Below are 22,252 nucleotides of genomic sequence, written 5' to 3'. Positions count from 1 at the left end.
CTCTCCTGTCCCTTTATCTCTCTGTCTTTTGGGCTCTTCACACTTGAAACTTGTCACTCTAAACTCTGGTTAAACGTAATGCTGGGTTCTTCTGTACACTGTTTCATACTGTAAATGTGGAAACCCTGGATTAATGTTTTATTTGCATATTTATGAGTCAATAATGATGGACACGCTGTATGGAAAAGTGACAATAAATAGTTAACTAGAATATTTAAAGAAAGAATTAACTAAGTTAATATTTATATCATTTTAATTGATATTTAAATAAATATTTAATATTTTAATCAATGGCCAGTGTGCAGTTCAGTGCAAAGCATTATGGTGCTCTTAATGGTTTTTATAGTTGAGGTCTTAGTTTCCCGTGTGACTCCACAAAATTTATAGTGGGATCTCCATACAAGGACATCAAACTACAGCATAACTCCGGCGAATACTTAGTGCAGCTCCTGGTATTAAAATATCTGTTGACCAAATAAACTATTTGTGTGTGATAATACTATATGGCTGTTATTTCATACAGGGTTTTTGGCTTTTCAGTGATAGTTGATGATTTAAGAGAGAATGTACATGTACTTTTAGCTCACACATTTTTATGCTGAAGTAGATTAGTGTGCGTGTGTGTGTGTGTATGTACATGTACATACAGTGAGTGAAGTTATGAAAACTTGTTCTCTTTGTTCAACTGGGAGTTTGAGTTTCAGAGCCTGTTAGAACAAGATCAGAGTTATTGGATTGTGTTTTACAAGAAAATAATATTTTAGTCTTTTTATTTTAAAATGGAAGTTTAATTTGATATGTTACTTGCTATTTCTTTGTAATTCTTTGTAAAGTTTACTAACAATTTCTGAGTGAAAATTGTTTATTAAATCTTACACCCATTTTCTATTCAATATATTTGCTGAAATTTCCAAATCTACATCTTGAGGCTACTGTACCGTGTTATCTGATGAAGGAGGCATGTGGGATTGTGCACAGATGTTAGCATGAGCGTTAGTTGTGGTGTTGTGGACTCATTGTTTGCCAGAACATCTGGTTTGATCTGGTGAGAGGTGAGCATCTAGAAAGAGGAAGAGGTGGCGGCTGACTCATTAGATTTCAAGCGCCGTGTGCCACTTACAACATCTGAAGAGTTACAACACTTCCTCTCCTCTCCTGTCCCTTTATCTCTCTGTCTTTTGGGCTCTTCACACTTGAAACTTGTCACTCTAAACTCTGGTTAAACGTAATGCTGGGTTCTTCTGTACACTGTTTCATACTGTAAATGTGGAAACCCTGGATTAATGTTTTATTTGCATATTTATGAGTCAATAATGATGGACACGCTGTATGGAAAAGTGACAATAAATAGTTAACTAGAATATTTAAAGAAAGAATTAACTAAGTTAATATTTATATCATTTTAATTGATATTTAAATAAATATTTAATATTTTAATCAATGGCCAGTGTGCAGTTCAGTGCAAAGCATTATGGTGCTCTTGATGGTTTTTATAGTTGAGGTCTTAGTTTCCCGTGTGACTCCACAAAATTTATAGTGGGATCTCCATACAAGGACATCAAACTACAGCATAACTCCAGCGAATACTTAGTGCAGCTCCTGGTATTAAAATATCTGTTGACCAAATAAACTATTTGTGTGTGATAATACTATATGGCTGTTATTTCATACAGGGTTTTTGGCTTTTCAGTGATAGTTGATGATTTAAGAGAGAATGTACATGTACTTTTAGCTCACACATTTTTATGCTGAAGTAGATTAGTGTGCGTGTGTGTGTGTGTATGTACATGTACATACAGTGAGTGAAGTTATGAAAACTTGTTCTCTTTGTTCAACTGGGAGTTTGAGTTTCAGAGCCTGTTAGAACAAGATCAGAGTTAGCAAATGCTCTTCTCTTCTGTGAAATGTTCCGCTGTTTTTCTGTGTGAAAGAAGTAACTTAGTCCCACATTAAGACCCAGTCTGATTTTCAGGCCTCATTTTGAGAATCTGTGACCAATTCGACTTCGCCAGAGCTCCAAGTTTGGCCCCCAAGTCTCCGCAGGGTGGTGTCAGGACACTGAACTGTTCTGTATTGTTCTTGGTCCCATTTATCTGGTGATTAAAGTGCTCATTTTGCCTGATGTTGCTTTTCTGTGCATTAAAAATTTAACAAATGGACAGAACCTATTTTTTAAATGATTTGTACTAGTGATAGACTGATATTGCCTTGACCAATTACTCTTTTTTTGTATTTAGTAAAAAAAGTTTTTTTTGGTGAATTTCCACTATTACACCTCTCCATTGGCTGAGAACATTGGCTGAGAGGGAATTCCTCTGAAGCAGTGTTAGGGCTTTTTGCATCAATGACATAGCTGTCCAACATTTGCCCTTGTACCTTTAACCTTTGACCTTCCTTGTACTGGACACCAAATTCCCCCCTGAGGTGCGGCAGTTCTGACTCATAGAGAAAGCGCCAGCACTAAGAGTACCGTTTTCATGGCAGAGTGAGATTCCAGTCTCAAATATCAGAGAGTGTGTGTTTTCACTTGTTTTGTATGTAAACTACATGTCTGTGCCTGTTTGAAGAATCATGCAGCATTGCATTTTAGTGAAAACTGCTGAACGTCATTCATTCAAAACCTCATCAAGCAGTGCATTAAATGCCCACTTTTTTAAGAATCTGTGACCAATTCGACTTGGACACTGAACTGTTCTGTATTGTTCTTGGTCCCATTTATCTGGTGATTAAAGTGCTCATTTTGCCTGATGTTGCTTTTCTGTGCATTAAAAATTTAACAAATGGACAGAACCTATTTTTTAAATGATTTGTACTAGTGATAGACTGATATTGCCTTGACCAATTACTCTTTTTTTGTATTTAGTAAAAAAAAAATGTTTTTTTGGTGAATTTCCACTATTACACCTCTCCATTGGCTGAGAACATTGGCTGAGAGGGAATTCCTCTGAAGCAGTGTTAGGGCTTTTTGCACCAATGACATAGCTGTCCAACCTTGTACCTTTAACCTTTGACCTTCCTCGTACTGGACACCAAATTCCCCCCTGAGGTGCGGCAGTTCTGAATCATAGAGAAAGCGCCAGCACTAAGAGTACCGTTTTCATGGCAAAGTGAGATTCCAGTCTCAAATATCAGAGAGTGTGTGTTTTCACTTGTTTTGTATGTAAACTACATGTCTGTGCCTGTTTGAAGAATCATGCAGCATTGCATTTTAGTGAAAACTGCTGAACGTCATTCATTCAAAACCTCATCAAGCAGTGCATTAAATGCCCACTTTTTTAAGCGGCCTTGGAACTACTGTATATTTCCCATTCATTTTCTTTATAGACATTTAAAGTTTAAAGTTAGGCATTTAAAGTTTAAAAGTTTAAGCCTTAAAACCATAAATTAATCACAACAGTACCAATGGGAATGCTGACAGAATACTTTGTCAAGATGTATTATAACTCATTGAGTCTCAATTATGTCTCAGTTATATAATTTGTGGCAGACTGCTACAAAAAATAGCTGCTAATGTGACAAGAAATAAAAATGTGCAACGGAAATTTAAAGAAATCAAAATGGCCATCTTTTATGGAATATATATAGTTGTGCTCATAAGTTTACATAGCCCTTGCAGAATATGCAAATATGTTAATAATTTTAACAAAATAAGAGAACTCATGAAAATTGCATGTTATTTTTTATTTAGTACTGTCCTGAATAAGCTATTTCACATAACAGATGTTTATACTCCACAAGAAAATAATAACTGAATTTATAAAAATTACCCCGTTCAAAAGTTTACATACCCCTTGAATCTTAATACTGTGTGTCGTTTCCTGGATGATCCACGACTGTTTTTCTGTTTTGTAATAGTTGTTCATGAGTCCTGCGTTGGTCCTGAGCAGTTCAACTGCCTGCTGTTCTTCAGAAAAATTCCCCAGCTCCTGCACAATCTTTGGTTTTCCAGCATCTTCTGCATATTTGAACCTTTTCCAGAAGTGACTGTATGATTTTGAGATCCATCTTTTCACACTGAGGACAACTGAGGGACTCTTGAACTTTTGAACGGGGTAATTTTTATAAATTTAGTTATTTTTTCTTGTGGAGTATATATAAAACATCTGTTATGTGAAATAGCTTATTCAGGACAGTTGAACTTTTGAACGGGGTAATTTTTATAAATTTAAATTTAGTTATTTTTTCTTGTGGAGTATATATAAAACATCTGTTATGTGAAATAGCTTATTCAGGACAGTACTAAATAAAAAATAGCATGCAATTTTCATGAGCTCTCTTATTTTGTTAAAATGATTAACATATTTGCATATCCTGCATGTATGTAAACTTATGAGCACAACTATATATGTGTTTTTTTCCTTAAATTATTTATCCATGCACATTTTATTTGACAGTTGTGAAAATTTGTGGTCATCTATATGTGATTTAGATAAATACCCTCTTGTAGCCACAGCCATATCACCCTGCAGCCCAAGACCGGTCGCCCACTGAAGCTAAGCATGGTTGAGGCTGGTCAGTACCTGGATGGGAGACCTCCTTGGAAAACTAGGTTGCTGTTGGAAGAGGTGTTAGTGAGGCCAGCAGGGGGTGCTCACCCTGTGGTCTGCGTGGGTCCTAACGCCCCAGTATAGTGACGGGGACGCTATACTGTCAAAAAGCACCGTCTTTCAGATGAGACGTTAAACCGAGGTCCTGACTCTCTGTGGTCATTAAAAATCCCATGGCACTTCTCGTATAGAGTAGGGGTGTCCTGGCCAAAATTGCCCCCCTGGCCTTTGTCAATCATGGCCTCCTAATAATCCCCAAATACTTGATTTGCTCTATGACTCTCTCTCCTCTCCACTGACACACAGCTAGTGTGTGGTGAGCGCACTGGCGCCGTTGTCCTGTGGCTGCCTTCGCATCATCCAAGTGGATGCTGCACACTAGTGGTGGTTGAGGAGAGACCAAAGCACTTTGGTCTTTGGTCTTCAAAGCACTTTGGTCTTTGGTCTTGAGGTTGATTGTAAAGCACTTTGTGTGTACAATAAAGCACTATATAAATGCATCATTCATTCATTCATTGTTAGAGTGTGCGGCACTGTTTCATGCATGCAACAACAAACAGCATGAGCCAGAATGTCTGATATGCAAACAAATGACTCTTATGAACTGGTTCTTCTTAACGAATCATTACAAAAGTTTCACAAAACTGCCTCAAACTCATTGAATCAGACTCAATTGTTCATTCAGAGCTGTTACAGAGTTCAAGACTGACTCCCTGCGAGTCATTTTGCAGTTATGTCTGATTCAAATGGAATCAGTTTACGTTCCACTTTAGGTTCATGATGGGTTGTTCGTATAACAATGAATAAACTTGTAACTATAAATTCATTTGTCGGTGGTGTTATAGTCCTTTTTTTATAACCAATTATGGGAGGGCAGTCACAGCTTTCTTTTTAACCATTGTGTAATCATGTGTACATACTGTATGTGTGTGTTTTAGAGCCTGTTTTCATTTGTCTACATTCTGCATGAATTGCCCGCAGTGCCTGGCATTATTTAAACAAGCCTCTCTCTCTCTCTGACTCGGTCCTCTAGCACTGATCTGTGATATTATGAGGGAATAATCACACAGATTTATTCTCAAATGAGGTCTTAATTGCTTTAAGCCCCCGGGCATGAACAGCAGAGCTTTATTCAGTCCTCCAGCACCAGAGCAACGCCACCCAGAGAGACACGTCCCAGCAGGCCTCCATTCCGGTTCTCACTCTTAGAGTTTCTGCCTCTGCCATGTGCTTCACAAAGGACATAAGGGACAAGGGGACACTGGAGCTCCCAGTGGCCTGTATCACTTTTACACCATATCCTGTCTCTCGCTCACACTTTTATCCTCTCTTCTATTTCTCATCTGCAGAAATAGATTTCCCGTGGGTTGTATTTCTGTATTGTATTACTTAATTCAAGTGTTTTTTTTTAAGTAGACATTTATGATAACCAATGATTTTCCGAAAATGTTTTTGAATATATTTTTCATGATTAAAAAGTATATTTTTTTTACAAATATTATACATTTTTAATTTCACACATATCAACATTTCTGTGGAGTTGCACCGCATGACATTTTACATGACAGTTTACACATCTTAATGATTATTTTCAAATGTTCTTAAATATATTTTTCAAGCTAAACATATTTTTTATGAACATTTCCAAAAATGTTTTTAAATATATTTTCATGATAAAATTTTTATTTTTATTTTTTACAAATATTATTAATTTTTATTACAATCCTATCAAAAGTGGACAACGGGGTGTAAATGGGGTCTGAAACAGTTTGTGCTTGTCTACTTTCAACCACTTTCAAAAGTACTGAAAATGCATTCGACTGGATTCGTAGTGTAGATGCTCATGTCCTTTGGACCTAATTACACTTTTTTTTACGTGCTTCAACAACACGCCCCATACCATTCCTGATTCTAACACAAATCGACAGCGTCCAGCGTAGTTTTGTGACTATCAGAACAGAAATGGAAACTGCTGCTCTCTTTATCGGTTTTTATTGTCTTCATCCATGTTCATGTGTAAATTGTGTGAGCTTATTTTGCAATATTTAATCAAAAGATCAGAAAAAGCTCATACATACACCTGCCCATAGACCCAAATAAATCAGGAAAGTTATCAAAAGTAGACAAAAGAGATGGAAACTGGTATGTGCCTACCTTGTCTACTTGTGACCCGATTGACCAAAACATACTGTAATACCAGGTGTAAACAGGGCCACACTCTTAAAGGTCTGCAGGGATCATTTTTTATACTTGTTTCTCCATTTTGGTTGGAGCACATGGCACAGCCACTGAAAAGAACTGGCATCCAGTTACCAAAATTTGTTTTGATTCCTGCATTGATATTTGTGTCTCAAGAGAAATCTGGAAGAAAGCCGCATATGTTCTTGTCTCACATCTATTCACTTTCTCTCTTGCTTTGTGTATTGCACCCTCTCACTGTGGGTCAAATGGGATGGTATTTGGGGTTGCCAAGACTTGACCAAATCCCTCCTAACAGGATTGGAGGGAGGGTTAACAAGATTAGAAAGGACTGAGCTGCCACTACGCCTCCAATGCACACACATTTGTGTCTTCATATTTGGACGAATCATATATTAGACCCATAAATACATAAAGCATGTTATGGTTTACATGCCGTTCATTCTGCGGTGCTTAACGCAGTTGTGTAGATCCGTGTTATATCCCTGTGTAGTCTGTTGAGGAAACTTGTGAGCCTTTGATTGCAGTAAGCAAAAGAAGAAGAAAAGAAAAAGACGCAGACTAAACAAAAACACAAATGTTTACAAAACCTCATTTGAGACTGTCATTGTGCAACGCTAAAAAAGCAAACAGGAGAGGCGTTTAATACAGACAGAATCTCCGGAGGGAAATACAACACCATGCGTCGTGAGAACGAAGGGACGGGGGAGGATTTATCCCTTGTTTGCTTCGACAGTATTTGTGAAGTGTGGAGTGTGTTGTCAAAATTTCTGGCCACCACTGACCCCGGCGCAGAAAATAGCTCTCCAGCAAAGAAAAAGAGAGCTGGAGAGGGGAGGATGAATGGGGGTCTGCCAAAAGCTAAAAATACCTCAGGCGGCTGCAGCCATTTTTACGGCGAAGAGAATTTCAAGCACAAGGGGGAATGAGGAGAGAAGTTGTGAAAGCTTTTGGAAAACCAAATGAAACAGCGAGGGAGTAGGTGTTGAGGGGACGTCTCCTCCTGCCTCCTTTACAGCCCATCGAAGGCTGAGAGAAAAGAAAACAGAAGATATAGTTCATTGTAGCTGCCTGGTAACTTGGTTTGTTTGGTGGGTTGATAGAAACAACGCAGACACCTTTGACTAATACATTAAAGGTGTATTACATAATTGTTTTGTTTAGCCACTTTTCCACCGAAATTACCTGGAACAATTTGTCCCAGGAACTTTTTTTCTCCTAGACCTGTTGCTGTCTGCGTTTCCATCGCGGTCTAAAGTACCGTGAAGCGAAGAGAATTTCAAGCACAAGGGGGAATGAGGAGAGAAGTTGTGAAAGCTTTTGGAAAACCAAATGAAAGTCAGGAAAGGAAAACAGCGAGGGAGTAGGTGTTGAGGGGACGTCTCCTCCTACCTCCTTTACAGCCCATCGAAGGCTGAGAGAAAAGAAAACAGAAGATATAGTTCATTGTAGCTGCCTGGTAACTTGGTTTGTTTGGTGGGTTGATAGAAACAACGCAGACACCTTTGACTAATACATTAAAGGTGTATTACATAATTGTTTTGTTTAGCCACTTTTCCACCGAAATTACCTGGAACAATTTGTCCCAGGAACTTTTTTTCTCCCAGACCTGTTGCTGTCTGCGTTTCCATCGCGGTCTAAAGTACCGTGAAGAATAGGCAAATAGTCTGGTGATGTAGGTCTGCACGCGTTTCTCAATAACACGTACGCAAATTTCGGACTTGCATCCTCGGTAGTTCGGACTTCGCAAGTTCGACTCGGGAGTGTGAACTCCCGCGGACGAGACGACGCAAGTCCGGTAATTCTGCAAACAGCAGCGTACTTGATAACGTCAGTCAGCTCGCCTTGGCTACTGCAATTTTCCTCACTGTATTTACAATAAGACGAAATATGATATCAAACACCACTGCCTTATATCGTTTTCATTTAAACATTAATAGCCGCAGAAATGTAGTTCAGGGAACGTACATACATTACAATGAAACTAAATATTATATCAAACAGTATTTCCTTTTAATTTTCAATTTAACATATTAATAGATTAATAGAATAAAGACCAAAGATTACTTGTTACCCAAAACGAATTACATCTTATGTTTAACCACTTCAGAGACATCAGAGCCAGCGACAAATGTCAGAAGGACTAGACGAGTTGAGGCCGCTCCATTGGGAAACGAGCACTGAGCGCCCGCTGATCGCGTGGAGCTCACGTCTCCGAAATCGTCTTTACAAATAAACTGCAGATTTGAGTTTTGAAATACAATGCTGTGTGAACTCAACCAATCAGCATATTCAGCACCCAAGTCCCACCCCTGAAAGTTCCGTACCTTTGAAAACCTACTTACCTACCTCGCAAGCAGGGACTTTCTGAGGGGCAAATTTTTACCCGGAACTTTATTTAGATCCTGGTTCCTGCAAGTGGAAACACACCGAGTACCGGCCCAAAGTCCCTAGTTCCTGGGGAAAGTTCCTGCGGTGGAAACAGGGCTTTTGTTTCTCTTAGGGTTACATGGTATATTGGTACCATATTGGTCGATATTAGAATTTGGTATTAGATTTATTTAATCTGTTTTTAGGATTGCACACTTAAAGTTAATCTTTAAAATGTTTTATTTTTGTTTAATTAGACAAAATAATGTAGAATTTTCGACATGCAATGGAAATTCATTTATTTTATAAATGCATGTTATTGATCTTATTGTGAAAGATTTCAATGTTTCATTATAAAAAAAAAATTGACCTCGTATTTTTCTTCCGATAAAATTTTTCTGGTGAGGTATGCTGACGTATGTCCAATCATTTAGTCTGCTTAAACCCCGCCCCTTTCTTACAATCGACCGCAAGCTCACACTCACATCTGCCTCCATCCAATTAACAACCATTTAATTAAACCAAGTCCCCTACATTTTTTCTTAATTTTGATAATCCATTACACTTTTACATATACTGAACAAAATTATAAACGCAACACTTTTGTTTTTGCTCCCATTTTTCATGAGCTGAACTCAAAGATCTAAGACTTTTTCTATGTACACAAAAGGCCTATTTCTGTCAAATATTGTTCACAAATCTGTCTAAATCTGTGTTAGTGAGCACTTCTCCTTTGCCGAGATGATCCATCCACCTCACAGGTGTGGCATATCAAGATGCTGATTAGACAGCATGATTATTGCACAGGTGTGCCTTAGGATGGCCACAATAAAAGGCCACTCTAAAATGTGCAGTTTTATCACACAGCGCAATGCCACAGATGTCGCAAGTTTTGAGGGAGCGTGCAATTGGCATGCTGACTGCAGGAATGTCCACCAGAGCTGTTGCCCGTGAATTGAATGTTCATTTCTCTACCATAAGCCATCTCCAAAGGCATTTCAGAGAATTTGGCAGTACATCCAACCGGCCTCACAACCGCAGACCAAGATACCGTGACGAGGTTCTGAGGCCCATTGTTGTGCCATTCATCCACGACCATCACCTCATGTTGCAGCATGATAATGCACGGCCCCATGTTGCTAGGATCTGTACACAATTCCTGGAAGCTGAAAACATCCCAGTTCTTGCATGGCCAGCATACTCACCGGACATGTCACCCATTGAGCATGTTTGGGATGCTCTGGATCGGCGTATACGACAGCGTGTTCAAGTTCCTGCCAATATCCAGCAACTTCACACAGCCATTGAAGAGGAGTGGACCAACATTCCACAGGCCACAATCAACAACCTGATCAACTCTATGCGAAGGAGATGTGTTGCACTGCATGAGGCAAATGGTGGCCAGCCTAAGGCACACCTGTGCAATAATCATGCTGTCTAATCAGCATCTTAATATACAAAAAAAAAAGATGTCGCAACTTCCTTTTCATTACAACTTTTTCAGTTGTCTGCCAGAACTGAATTATTCAGAATAATATTAAGTTCCTCATATATTCACTTTTTCGTAACAGTTCTTTTTGACTGCTTTATACTGACACCTACTGGTGTGGATGAAGCGTTACACATTGTTAAAAATAAAGGTTCATTAAAACATTCATGGAACCTTTCCAGTCTCCACCTTTTTCTTCAACGCGGAAGTTGAACTTTCCAGTTCATTAGCCTCTATAGGGAAATAATGAGAAGAAGAATAACGTGCAGTAAATGGTAAAACTGTTTGTACTACAAACCAGTGTGTTAATAATTAAGATAATACATCAAAATAATATGGTAAGACACACCAATTTTCAATATCAAACTTCAAAATGAGCTGTTTTGTAGAGCTAAAAATAGCTGGACGTGGATGAGACCGGAAGCTAGACCCATGGAATTTACAAATGGCCGCACCCGCTCTTATGGGAAGAAAAACGTGGATATAAAAAGTTCTTTATAGTGGGAATATATTATATATTATTAATAAATGTATTCATAATAATATTATTAAAATGTTCTTAACACTAAGAAAAAATAGTTATTTTAAGAAATGTTAGTGCACCGAGTATAGCGCAACTGTGCTCACGGCAACCCAAGTTAGATTCCCGTCTCTATGTCCTTTGACGACCCCGCTCCCCTCTCTCCACCCAATGCTTTCCTGTCAGCACTCTGCTGTCCTATCCAATAAAAGCAAAAAAATCCCATAAATATCGCTTTTAAAAAAAAGAAAGAAAGAAAAAGAAATGCTTTGAGAAGGGTTCATTGGGGAACCCAAATTATTGTTCTATGGCATCATTGCAACAACCCCATTTTGGAACCTTTAAGAGTGCATCAAACTAAATGGTTTCAATGACTAGATGCCATTTTGGAAACACCTTATTTACAGATGTATCTGTGATTATTTTACATAATGTCTCACATAATGGGACAGTTGCATCCTGTCATGGTGACCCTCATGATGGGACGACCGGACTTAAAACTCCATAAAAGGCTCTGTCTTTCAGTTACTTCCCTAAAGGCAGACGCACAAAAACAGGGACACAGTCCACCATTTTGGGTGTAAAGCACTACTTCCCTGTCACTCTCACTCATGCTTCCTCCCGCTGTTTTAACTTGTGTTTCCTCATTACAGTGAGGAGCTTTTCCTCATTCGCAGACAGACGCTCATTCCCATCTAGAGACACTCAGGGGTTTGTTATTGGATTTGCCAAAGGCTGAGGAAGTTTCTGAGACTGTGGATCGGTTGTCTGTCTGTGTGTATGGAAGTTTAGATTTAAAATGCATCTGAATATGACCGTGTATTCTGAAGTTGTCATTAAACAACACAAAAGCCTTTTGTTTTAATGCTGTGTGATTTTCTTTCCCTTCCACAACACGCACATACACACACGTATGTTTGTGTGTCTATTGTGATGGCATTAGAGATGTTCGGTATGCAGTGGGACAGGGCCTCTCTATTTAGGACAGCTGGCCCAACTGTAATTGGAAAAGAATTATGGCTTAGGCCTTTTAGCGAATTAAAAATAACCTCTCAATTGACAAGGTCACGTGGTGGAGGAGAGGAGAGTTTAAGTGTGTACTCTCTGTTCCACTTTAAAGGAATGTTCCAGGTTCAATACTGGTTCATGCTGTCGATTACCACAGCAAATCATTGACTCGTCACTCAGTGTGTAAAACACAGAGATTGTGTGTATATATATATATATATATATATATATATATATATATATATATATATACACAAAGAAAGAGAAGTAATGGGAACCTGGGAACCTGGTATTTCTATGTTCTTTTTTCATGTGTCTAATAGACATGAACAAGTTCTTTGAAAAACATGTCTAGCCTTCATGCTCTGTGTTGACTATCGTTTCACTTATAATAAATATAAATTTGCATAAAGCATCCATATTTGTCCATGCCCATGTTGATTAGAGTATTACAAACTTGAAAAGTATTCAAGGTATATTTTGAACAGATCAAAAATGTGCAATTAAGTCATGCGATTAATCGCGATTAAATATTTTGCTTGATTGACAACCCTAATATATATATATAGCTTTTAGTGTCAGTTCCAAGCATGTTTAATGTTTAAATTGTTCAAACATAAGCTTTTTTCATTCTGTTTCACTTTATGAATATAATAATGAACAATCAAATAAATAAATCCAATAATTAATATAATTAACAATTAAATAAAAAAAATTTTCACCATCCAATGAGTAACACCTAAATATCACATTAGTTTCTACAAAATTAAGAACAATACTAGCCTCTTGTAGTAAATAAATTTTAATTCTCTTTCAGATAATTACCATAGGAAATAAATGACTAATGGTCTAATGGACATTACAAAAAAACACAGACGTTCCACTATTTAAAGCACTGAACCACATGTGACTTGACTGGGTAAACTCGACAGAAATTCTTGCATGAAACCTCTAACTTCATCTGTAATGTAATACTTGTGAGGCATCATCCAAATTTTACTCCAATCAAACCGTAAAATGTCATTTATGCCACTGAATGCTGTTAAACTCAATACTTTTGTTGAGATATGGTGGGAATTTTCATGACTTTTAGAAAAAAGGCAATTCTTCTCTGATGCGCAGTATATATAACCACTGTGTTAGTGGATATATTTATCTAATGGGAGTGAAAAGTGTGTTTTATGGGCTTCTTTTCTAAAAGTTCATGAACCAAAAGTGCCCATACAGTAATTGAAGAAGCATTTGTATAGTGGTTGGTTTATACATTTGTTTATTTGAGTTACTCTCAGGTTAGACTGGTTAGTTTCTGTTTGCATTTGTGTGACAGAAATTGAGCTACTCCCATATCCTGTGATCACAATAGTCGAACACTCTGTTCCTTGCCTCTCTTTTACCTGCTCCAGTTAATTTTCACATGCTCAATTATATCTTCCATTCTGATTGGCTGCTTTAGGTGACAGGTTGCGTCTTGGCCTGTTTTAAGCATGGCTTGATAGTGGAAAGGCTAATATTTGTCTGTTTGTCAGAGGATTATGACTTTGTGGGGTTGTTTAGATGGACCAATTATGACCTCATGACCATGTGCATGTTAATTTCCAACCTCGAATCACCAGATGTAGAGGATTTCCTGTGTGTGTGTGTGTGTTCATGAGGGGTTAGGTATTTACTCTAATGTGTATCAGTACACAGGCCCTGTCCCGGCAGACCGCGAGTCTCCGATGACGCGGAGCGAGACGTCCCCCAGCCGTGCCCAGCATCCCTCCCCTACACAGAAACCCAACACCTGCTGCTTCTGCTGGTGCTGCTGTTGTAGCTGCTCATGGTACGACCCACTCACCTGTCTCTGTCTCCACATGGTACATTCCACTCATCACCACTGCCAGTGTTGCATTCCACATCCATTCCTTCGCCGAGATTATATTCACCTCCATACAGTGCTGCAGTGATTATGTATTTTGTAGGCCAACTAGAGTTAGCATCATTTCAGTTCTCACTACAAAAACGTTTGGTTGGCTTCTGGATTATTGGCTTTTGGATTAATGATAAAATGTATGATTCTACAGGTTTTGTTCATCATGATAATCTTCCCAAATGAACACAACCTTTATGAACTTTGAAGCCTAAATACAATCATCAGAAGTAAAAAGCTAAATGTAGGCTATAAACAAACTACACCATGGCCGTGTGACTTCAACATCACCATCACTAAGCTTATGTCAGCTCTTCTGTTTATATTTAAAAAGCATTTCCCCTGAAATTTAGAGTTAGAACAGTTTGAAAGAGAGTAGCCTAACTGTTAATGAAATTAGGCTGTAAAAGTGTAAAAAGTGAGTTGTGAGTAGATCTCTTCTTTATCTCTTCTCCTGGTGACATTTAAATTAGTTCAATTCCGGAATAAAAATTCCTTGATAATTTACTCACCTATGCCATCCAAGATGTAAAACTAATTTCTGGGTTTTGGCCTACAAAAATATGTCATCCTTGCAACCTTCTTATGGTAAGTTATATAGATGGTCTCAGTCCCACCCCTCAGCCCTGGAGCATTCCAGCTTCATCCCAATTTTATTGATTCATAAATGATTATTTATTTAATTATTTATTTAATGAAGTGTAATGTAATGTATGATGAATTAAATGTACAATTCACATGCAAAGCAAAGTCTTAAAGGCAAAAAAATTATAAAAAAAAGAGTATGCTCATTTTTTAAATAAATGGTAAAGAAACATTAACATTACCATTTTACCAATGAAACAACATTAACTAAAAAACACCTTGTTTACTTTCTTAATACATGTTCCTGGTTTTATTGCACACAATGCGTCATTCCACGTTATCCTATAGAATTAAAATATTTGTTTTCATAAATTTTTCATGTAATATCTTGTCTTTACTGCTGGTTTGGGGAAAATAACATTAACCTATAATATCATAGTCTACTTTTTACGATACAATCAAATCCCTGTGGATAAAGTCAAAAACACAATCAAAAAAGTGTTATTTCCGGCTGAATATTCGGTTTCACTCGGAAATATGCCACATTAAGTTGAAGCTACTGTCATATCAAGATCCCTCAACACAACACTCAGTTATTTTTATGCGTGTGTGTGAATGAGATGTGATATGTTTTTCAATGTGATATATGTGTTTGTAAGTACAGGTGAATACATGCTTCTGTGAAAGTACACACACGTTAATTGCTGTGTGAGTGTGTGTGCGCTTCTCTGAGTGAAATTCAAGTGTACTATGAGTCAGGAGAGTTAAGATTGCTCGTGTTTCACCAGGAGCCTCGGAGGAAATGGGAGCCATATTCACACCCACACGTATTTCACACACTTATCCACTCACACTCATTCTTCAAGCACACCTGCTGCACATAGCTATTTACAGTGACCCTTGAGGTCCAAACTCTGATGACCTCTCAATGTTTCATTAATGTTGCTCATTCTGTAGATATTTCAGAAATCAATTATTTTTAGTGATTCAAAGCCTTTCAGTCAGTGTGATCCAACCGATTTCCGAATTAATGACTTGATCCAGTTCTTTTTTTTTAGTGATTGAAAAGAATACAGTGCGTATAATGTATTCCAACAGATTCCTGAATAAATTACTCTTATGAACCACTTCTTTTTAGTGATACAACCAATACATCATGACCAGTAGTCCAACTGATTACCAAATGAATGACTCGTATGGGCCGGATCTTCTTAGTGATTCAAAGCCATACAGCATGACCAATGTAGTCCAACCAGTTGATGAACAAATTAATCTTATAAACAGGTTCAATTTAGGGATTCAAAGCTATGCAGCTTGACCAGTGTATTCCAGCTGAATTACTCTTATGATCCATTTGTTTTTAGTGATTCAAAACCACGTGTGGTCCAACAGATTCATGAACAAATGACTCTTATGAACAGGTACTTTTTAGAGATTTAGAGCCATGCAATGCAACTAGTGCATCCAAATAATTATCAAATGAATGACTTTTATGAACTGGTTTTTCTAGTGAATAAAAAAAAAACATACAGCATGACCAGCATTGTCTAACTGATTCCCAAATGATTGACACTCATGAACCAGTTGTTTTTAGTGATTCAAAGCCATACACAATGCGACCATTATTGTCCAACCAATTCCTGAATGAATGAGTCTTATGAACCAGTTCTGTTTAGTCATTTAAAGCCATACAGTGCCATTAGTGTAGTCCAACCGATTACTAAAATGAAGTGTTTTTTTTATGATTCAAAATCATACAGTATAAGCAGTGTAGTCCATCCAAGTCCCAAACAAATAACTCTTATGAACAAGTTCTTTTTAGTGATTCAGACCATTTTGTATGACTTGTGTAGTCCAACAAATTCACAAAAAAATTGACTTTTATGAACTGGTTCAAAGCCATATGGTGTGACTAGAGAAACACATGAGTTCATAATTAAATTAGAAACTCAGTTGAATTAATACTCACGAATTCACCTGAACATGAAGTTGAAGGGCCTTGCGTGTTAAATGTGAGTGTGTTGTGTGCGTCTCGACTTTTTATTTTGTTCAGGCACTGCTGTTATTTCTCAATGCCGTTTTACCACCTTCTAGTCTCACTGTTAGGAGTGAAGATGACAAGCGTGGGCGGAGGAAAGCCCAGGAGACAAAGCTGGAGCCCTTTCCATGTGAACTTTGGTGAGAACACACATGCAAACTCACATACAATCCCAGATACTGTTTTCATCATGAGGATTGAGCTGTTTCTCTCAACCACGTCATCATGGATTATTATGTTTGTTAGGGATGTGAATGTGCCTAATATCTCTCTCTAACTCTCTCTCAGCCCCAAACCGACGACAGAGGAGATTAAACAGTGGGCGCAGTCTTTCGATAAGCTGATGAAGAACCCAGCGGGGCGAAACAAGTTCCGTGAGTTCCTGCGGACGGAGTACAGCGAGGAGAACATGCTCTTCTGGCTGGCCTGTGAGGACCTGAAGAAGGAGATCAACAAGAGTGCCATCGAGGAGAAGACACGTTTGATCTACGAAGACTACATCTCCATCCTCTCGCCCAAAGAGGTACACACATAAACACACAACCTAATCAACACACTCATAATGACTGTGTAAAGTAGCACAAAGGTTCAGTGTAAACGTCTTTGCTGTCTTTATAGTCAAGGTTTTATACTGTAAACACATCTGTGCGAGTGTGTCATCTGAAATCGTTGTGCTCTGTTAACCTCTTGTTTATGCACTTTTGATAAAAAAGCAGATTCACATACAATCTGAATCATAGATGTTGCAAAAACAGCCAATGAATGGCAGTTTGCATAAGGGGATGGTTAATGCTGTTTTGCAGATGTGTCATTGTCATCACACATGACAAAGAAAATGACAAAACTTACATCAAACAGATATGCTGGTGGTGTACTTGTGTTATCAGGCCAGGTTGTAACAGAAAATAGGAAAAGTGAATGTCTTTGTGTGGACTGGATTTGATAATGTATTAAGTATCTGTATTCTATCTCTGCTGGAACCCAAGAGGTAGCCATTTCATTTGCAGCCATTGTAGCTTGCAATAATAAAGTAATTTAAAAGACATGAACATATTTTCATGCATGTTTGTGTGTAAATCTATTCTAAGAAAGGCACCGAATATAATAACCATAAAAAGTCCAGTTGTAACTGCAGTGGAAAGATTGGTAGCTGTTCTTTATCACCTCTGGCTTGTTTCTCCTTTGTGGATTGCAGATTTCAGGCTATGTGCAGGTCTGTGATTGGCTGTATTCTGACCAATGAGAAGCAACTGTGGCCTTACCTAAAAACTTCTTTGGATGCTTAGCTTGAACTTCACACCACTAAATGTTGAGAGAGTAAATGTTTAAGAGTTTGTGTGTGACAAAGATACGAGGCGTGAAGGAATTCTGCCAGATGTATTATTGAAGCTTAATGTTTTATAAGGCTCATTTTCTGAGATACAGGCTTCTAGCACCATATGTGGCGGTTGATTCTGCTTTCTATTATGATCTGTTTATGTTTTGTCTCCTTTCGATGTGAGACAGCAGGGTGTGCATGTATTGTACACACTATCATTGCATTCTCGGTGTGCATGTGTGCTGCTGGTATGCTGTTTAATTCATTGTGTTGACATGTTGAATGTGCCTCTTGGCTTTTTCATCACCGGAGCCAGAACTCACACCTTCAAACTCCACCACTTTCTAGAGGCAGCTGAGGAAAACATACTTTCTAGAAGTAAATTAAGGAGCAAATGTTGAGCAAAGGAAGCTATAAATGAATCGCTGCTGGACTCACTACTGTAAAGCGGTTATACAAATAGGCTGCACAGGTTTCATAAAGTTTTAGAGGTTCATGGGATTGAAATTTGAAAACATATCCAAGACTTTTTGAGGCACTCAAAATTTGATTTGGGATTGGTAAAAATATTTAAAAAAAAAAAAAAAAAAAGAGATTATACTCTAATGCTCACCAAGGCTAAATTTATTTGATCAAAAATACATGAAAAACAGTAATATTGTGAAATAGTATTACAATTTCAAATAACAAATTTCTATTTTAATATGTTTTAAAATATAATTTATTCCTGTGATGCAAAGCTGAATATTCAGCATAATTACTTGTCTTCAGTGTCACATGTTCCTTCAGAAATCATTCTAATGTACTGATTTGCTGCTCTAGAAACAGCAGCCAATTAGCTCGCTGCTCAAGATTCAAAACTTCAGCTAGTGCTTGCTGTACCAGTTGCACCCCGCCTCAGAAAACCTCCACCTTCCCCAGCTCCACCTGTATAGATCTGCAATGGGGTGATTTTGTGTATGTTATATATGGGGGTTATTTCATATATGCTGTATGTGCAGCAGCAGTATTTCTTACATGCTCACAATAGCATGTCTGTGGATGTATTGGCAGTAGCAAGTCTCGGTATTTGCTCTGCCGTGGCAGCAGCGTAGCAGATCTATACTGCCAAGACCGAACACATTAACATTGTCATGTACATTACAATGCTAAACTCTCTGAGAGTTGTCATTACAGAACAGCATTTATTTGAATATCATGAATGATCTTGAATTACAATAGTCATTGAAATTTGTCGGTCAAAAAAAGTGATAGAAGCATTTGATGTCATTGTTCAAACTTTTTAAATGTTTTCCTGAGCTGAGGAAACTATAAACAGCTTGTAAATGTTTCTGCAACTGTACAAAGTGCATTAATAATATTCCTAAAAGTTGACCTTCCTAACCTTGAGTATTATAAAATGACTATAAAACTATCCTTTATAAGCATTTTATTTTAATACTATCCTAACCATGTTGCTCGGAGTTCACAATGCTCTTTTTCTGTCTTGAAGGTGAGTCTGGACTCTCGCGTGAGGGAAGTGATCAACAGGAGGATGCAGGATCCCACCCCTCACATATTTGAGGATGCACAGCTGCAGATCTACACCCTCATGCACAGAGACTCCTACCCACGATTCCTCAACTCCTCTGTCTACAGATCACTGGTGCAGGGGGGGTCACGCTCCTCGTCTGAGTCATAGACACCCGACTCCCTCCTCTTTCTTTCTCTCACTCTCGCCACCCAGTTTCTCCCCATTTCCCTCCATCTCTCTTCATTGCACAACCACTCGAGGAGAAAGTACTCCTTTTTTGTGTCGTCACAGTTGGATTACCTTTTTTTTTTTTGCTTACTCCCTTTTCTCTGTCATTTTTAAGGGAATCCCTCGTTTTTTGTGTGTATCTTTTGAACCTGCACAGACTGAAACTGGAATACACAGGGTTGAAAATGCAGTTTTCATTTTTCGAAACCTCTTTTCCCCCCCTCACCATCATTCCAAGCGTATGTGGCAGCAGCAGTATCAACTACTGATTTTCACAGCCATGTTTTTTTTTTTTCACGCAAACATGCTTTGCTACTTTTATCTCCCGACGTCTCTAGTTGAAGAGAGCTGAGAGGGCCTCTGCAATAACACACACTGGAGTGGCCTGACCAATCTGCTCCTCTCTCCTGACCCTTGACCTGTCCACTGTCTCTGTGCTCTGATTGGCTCTTTGAGGCGAGGGGTCGAGAGCTGATTGGCTGCATCGTAAAGAGAGGAATGGCACTTTTTCAAGGTGCTAAACAAATGGGTACAAAACTATTTACACACTATTTCGAATATAAATCAATTTCCATGCCCAGACAGGATTTTCCAGATTTTCTGCACTAATTTTGAGGGAAAATCTGCGGAATTGATTTAAATATGGTCAAATGAGAGTACTAAACTCATACTGGTAGCTGAAAGCATTATCAAATTAGCCAAAATATTTACTAAACATAAAGGCAGGGGGACGTCGAATTTTGTAAAAGAGGGCATAACTGTTTTGTTTGAGATTTCTGTGTGTACAGATTTTGTGTGGGCCTGTTGATTTCAAGCAACGGTTATAAGTAAAAAAAAAAGAAGAGGAGGACCGCCAATTTTAGAGATATTAAACAAATGAAACATACATGAGATGAGAGAATGCCATGGTCTTAATTAGACTGGTCACTCACATTTTAAAATGAGTATTTTTAATGTTATTTATTTTGTTAAACTGTGACCTGATTTGTTTTTCTTGTACATATATTAAAGAAAATCTGGAACATATGTGACATACCGAGCAAGCTGTTAGTCCTGAGTGCTCAATTGCGCTGTATCTCTCTCTGGCCTCACTGTGTGTGTGTGTGTGTGTGTGTGTTTCTGTGGTTGTATGGTCTCTCTGGCGCCACCTGTAGGCAGTTACAGTTCAGGTACTGAAGTTTTGCAAGCTATTTCTCAGTGTTCCCGCCTTTTCTTTAGGCAAAAGCAGATGATTTTAGTCATCATGAAATCAAAATGAACTTTATCGGTCAGTGCACGTTATTCCACAGAAAATATTTTGTCTTTGTAAATACTTTCTATGCCTCTAAAAATAAGCATGGCAAAATTGCAGTAATTTAATCCCGATTTATGTTGTTGTAATAAATGTTACAGCAATAATAGCAGATAACGATACATTTTAATTAACTCGGTCATGTCATAACGGTGTTTTTTTCTGTCAGTTTTTCACACAATATACATGTTTTAAAGAGAATATGTCAGCATTAACAAATAAGAAAAGCATTGCACGGGTTTTACAGTATTGTACAGAAAACGTTTAAAAAAGAAGCCATGAGCTGGCATACTTGTGCTAAAACTCATTTTCTTTACAGATGCCTTCAACAGACTCTGAACCCGCTCGATATTTAAAACATAATAGGAATATTGGAGAACAGGTTGGACTGATGTTAACACTGTGAGCTGCGCTACCGCTCGAAACTTATGTATTACAAAATATTTCATACATTTCATAATGTGAATCTGAAACCAACCAATACTGAGTGAGTGGGTCCACAATAATAGAGACATTCTGTTATGGAGCTAGTCTTTTTATATCAGCGCTGATCTGAAAAACTGGTGTTTATACTTTCCCCTACATGTTCTCCTTCCTTAAGCAGTTCATTTAGTTTGAGCAAAGAAACCTTAATTTCAGATCTCTCATTTCACATTGAAATGAGGTAAATCATCCACATCCGCTTGGTACTTCCAGGTACTTTCAGGATTTGGTTCTATATGTACAGAAAATACATGTATAAAGAATTAAAGACTCTAAAAGTGAGATTTTGAAAGTCACGTGGCAATTTAGAGGAACTTCATGTACTGTAGTACTAAAAAAGAAAAACAACAACAACTGATGCATTTATTTTGCTTTTTTTCCATCAGTTGTGCATGAAGATGTACATTTTGAAATATGTGTGTAAAATAGTTGTGTATATGGTTATATATATATATATACACATGAACATATATTTAGTATTGCTCTTATTGTCCGACATGATGTGACCAGTCTAACTTAAACCAGATGCGTATGTGTGTGTGTGCATGTTTATGTGGTTTATGAGGACACAAATTTGTATAATAACATGGGTATGACATAGGTATTACAACAAGAAGGTGATTTATGAGGACATTTTCAGTGTCCCCGTAATTCAAAAGGCTTATAAATAATTCAGAATGAGTTTTTTTGAAAATCTAAAAATGCAGAAAGTTCCCTGTGAGGGGTAGGTTTAGGGGTAGGGTTGGTGTAGGGC

The 22,252-nt window shown here is 37.9% G+C and overlaps 1 protein-coding gene across 1 annotated transcript in view; it reads left to right on the top strand.

Moving 5' to 3' along the window:
• The window catches only part of rgs19 (regulator of G protein signaling 19), a 29,510-nt gene extending 8,746 nt beyond the window's left edge, over positions 1 to 20,764 (top strand). Inside the window, exons 3-6 of the mRNA XM_016233195.1 lie at positions 13,816 to 13,955; positions 16,734 to 16,805; positions 16,954 to 17,188; positions 19,476 to 20,764. Coding sequence (XP_016088681.1) covers positions 13,816 to 13,955; positions 16,734 to 16,805; positions 16,954 to 17,188; positions 19,476 to 19,664 — 636 coding nt within the window. The 3' untranslated portion in view covers positions 19,665 to 20,764. The remainder of the gene's footprint in view (positions 1 to 13,815; positions 13,956 to 16,733; positions 16,806 to 16,953; positions 17,189 to 19,475) is intronic.
• Positions 20,765 to 22,252: the final 1,488 nt, after the last annotated feature.

The sequence above is a fragment of the Sinocyclocheilus grahami genome, unplaced genomic scaffold (assembly GCF_001515645.1).
Source record: "Sinocyclocheilus grahami isolate Dianchi unplaced genomic scaffold, SAMN03320097.WGS_v1.1 scaffold426.1, whole genome shotgun sequence".
Taxonomy (NCBI): domain Eukaryota; kingdom Metazoa; phylum Chordata; class Actinopteri; order Cypriniformes; family Cyprinidae; genus Sinocyclocheilus; species Sinocyclocheilus grahami.
Note: the sequence above shows the minus strand (reverse complement) of the source record. Positions and strands in the feature narration are given on the sequence as shown.